Source organism: Monomorium pharaonis, chromosome 4, assembly GCF_013373865.1.
Source record: "Monomorium pharaonis isolate MP-MQ-018 chromosome 4, ASM1337386v2, whole genome shotgun sequence".
Taxonomy (NCBI): Eukaryota; Metazoa; Arthropoda; class Insecta; order Hymenoptera; family Formicidae; genus Monomorium; species Monomorium pharaonis.
Window position 1 is genome coordinate 17,734,565 of NC_050470.1, and position 3,183 is coordinate 17,737,747.

Genomic DNA, 3,183 nt, shown 5'->3' on the forward strand with positions numbered 1-3,183 from the left:
AATGTGTCAACCGTTGCCCTATGGAGAATTTCAATGGGTCAAAGATGTCTCAAATTTTGACGTGTGTGCGATCGCTCCTGATTCACCAACGGGATACATTCTCGAAGTTGATCTCGAGTATCCCCGAGACCTTCACGATGAACACACTGACCTACCTTTCTGCCCGACACGCGATAAACCGCCAGGCAAGCGTGAATATAAACTTTTAGCGACCTTGTATGATAAGAAACGTTACGTCATTCACTACCGCAACCTGCAGCAGTGCACGCGTCACGGTCTTCATATCGCGAAGATACACCGTGTGTTAAAATTCGCACAATCTCCATGGCTCTGTAAATATATAGAGTTAAACACACAATTCCGAACCATCGCTAAAAATGATTTCGAAAAAAATTTGTATAAATTAATGAATAATGCGGTGTTTGGTAAAACCATGGAGAATGTGCGCAATCATGTTGACGTTAAATTGTTGACAACATGGGCGGGGCGGTATGGTGCGGAGACAATGATCGCGAAACCAAATTTTCATAGTCGAAGTATTTTTGCGGAAAATTTAATCGCCGTTGAACTTAAAAAACTCGAGGTAAAATTATATAAGCCGATCTACGTAGGTATGTGTATCCTAGGTATGTATCCTAGATATTTCTAAGACGAGTCTATATGAATTTCATCACGAATACATGCTACCTTTATATCGTGACAAATGTAGAGTCATGTACACCGACACTGACAGTCTCATATACCTCGTCGAGTGTGAGGATATTTACGAGACGATGAAACGCGATATCGCTAGGTTTGACACGAGCGATTATCCAGTCGACAACGCGTACGGTATGCCTCTTGAGAATAAAAAAGTTCCGGGTCTAATGAAAGATGAGAACAATGGTATAATAATGACCGAGTTTGTTGGACTTAGAGCAAAGATGTATGCGTTGAAGGTGGATGGAAAGAAGGATATGAAAAAGGCGAAAGGTGTCAAGAATAGTGTAGTAGCGCGAACCATAACGTTTGATGATTACACCCAGTGTTTAAGAGATGAGATTGAGATGACGCGCCGCCAATCATGCATAAGATCCAAGATGCATGAAGTATATACGGTGTCCGAAACGAAAATTGGTTTGAGTCCGTACGACGATAAAAGATACCTTATACCCGATTCAGTTGAAACGTTACCATGGGGGCATTATCGAATACCGCTATAATATTTTATATTTTATATACACATTTTATAATTTTACATTATAATTTCATTCATATTTTTATGTAAAAGTATTAATAAAGTACAAGTATTAATAATAAGAATGTATTAAGGATAATGGAAGGATGATAAAGAAATCTCGCATAATATAAAATTAATAATAATGTATTTTATGTTTATACGGTTACATTGTACTTTTATGTAAATATAATAAAAACAATTTTTATATGGATTAAATAACATTGCTTTTATGTATCCATGAATTATGCGCTCCATCGATTCCCAACCACTTGACATAAACCTCATCTCCTTTTCTGCGTAATATTTTTTCAACAAGATACACGTCAGGATTTGCAGCACGCTGCAGCTCATATTCGTAGAATCCTCCAGCGACAGGTTTTCCACAGGAATCTTCCAGTACATATGTCGCAGGATTGGTACGCTGTACTTTGATAATTTTAAATATTTCCGTAGTCCAATTTGGTGTATAGCCCTTCTCAAAAACAGTTTTGAATTTGCTGACGCGCACCGAGTCACCTACTTTAAATCGCGCGGGTGCTGCAATTTTTATGTGACTGTACACAGTGGTTAAGAGTTTTTTAGCGATTGCAGGCGTAACATCGATGGGTCGCGTGCCGATAGTTCGATGCTTTCGTACATTGTAATCTGACACGAGACGTGGCAGCAGATCGAGCCATCTATAATTTCCATTGAGTGTAAATTGTTTCCACATAACGTTCTTTAATGTGCGGTTAAAGCATTCGACAACTGATGCTTTCATTACGGAGTACGTAGAATAATGATTAATATCAAGTTTTTTTAATAGTTTCTGCACGTTTGCGTTATAAAATTCCTTTCCTTTGTCTGTTTGCAAATTTTTCGGACATCTTTCATCTTTCCGAATTATCTTTGCAATCGCAATAGCAACTTCGCTACCACTCTTGGTCTTAAGCGGCACAGCCCATGCATGCTTGCTCAGCACGTCGATAACGGTAAGTATGTAGTGATAACCTCGATTAAATCGCGTGTAAGGACGCATCTCAACCACGTCCGCCTGCCACAGGTCATCATATCCGCGAACTATGACATGTCTTCGAGGAAAATTTCTTCTCGCCGGAGCATGCAACTCCTCAACCAGCAATTGTTTCTCAGACATGTTTGAAGTATAATATGTAAATGACACACATATTCGATGTATCGACTTTTTTACTCTGCACGATGAGTCACCGCGTCGAGCTGTCTTTGAAACTCGTTTAACATATGAGCTGTGATTTCCACTCTACTTTGAAGTGTCTCAATCTTCCTCTCGATTTCATCCTGCCGATCCTTTAAAATTTTAACGGTCTGCTGCACGTATCGTTTATTGGCTGCATCAGTATCGTCTACAGGCAGCGCTACACGTCGAATTTTGCGCGACTTTGCATCAAAATCAGTGGCAGTCATGCAAAGAGCGTTATCGCGCACGTAATTTCTGACTAATCCACTCCATTGGTAGTATGGTTCCGCACCACCTCTTCCAAGCGATGTTCCAAACTTGTTGATTGACATTTCGATGTTGACTAAATGGTTTGTTTCATGCAGTTTTAATTTATAATAAGACGAACCTCGCGAAGTTCTTCAATAATTGATAGAATCTCGTTATCATGAGCATTGTGCCCTGCCTGGTGTGAGGCTTCGAGCAATTGAAGGCGATCCACAAGCTCGTTGGGATCATCCCAATGAACATAATCGATTTTGTTATCATTTAATGTAATAGCGCTCGGTATACCTTGTCCAACTTTTACGTCTGTTACTAAGGGCGCAATTATATTTTTATATTTAGACCCTTTGTTGCCCATTACTTGATTATGTGCAATAGGCACGCGTCTATATGCATTTGTTGGCAATAGAATGTTTTTATAATTCTGCAGGTCATTATTCGTGTACATGTTGGGCATTTTCATGAAAATTAATTCATACAGACCAGGTGTTCCCACATATATTTT

General features: G+C 39.3%; 1 protein-coding gene across 1 annotated transcript; it reads right to left on the minus strand.

Annotated features, from left to right (window-relative positions):
- Window positions 1-1,430: 1,430 nt before the first annotated feature.
- LOC118645362 lies at window positions 1,431-2,354 on the minus strand. Its single transcript, XM_036286236.1, has 2 exons — window positions 2,071-2,354; window positions 1,431-1,896 (listed from the first exon to the last, which is right to left on the minus strand). The coding sequence occupies exons 1-2, from the start codon at window positions 2,352-2,354 to the stop codon at window positions 1,431-1,433; spliced, it is 750 nt and encodes a 249-aa protein (XP_036142129.1).
- Between the last annotated feature and the right edge of the window lie 829 nt (window positions 2,355-3,183).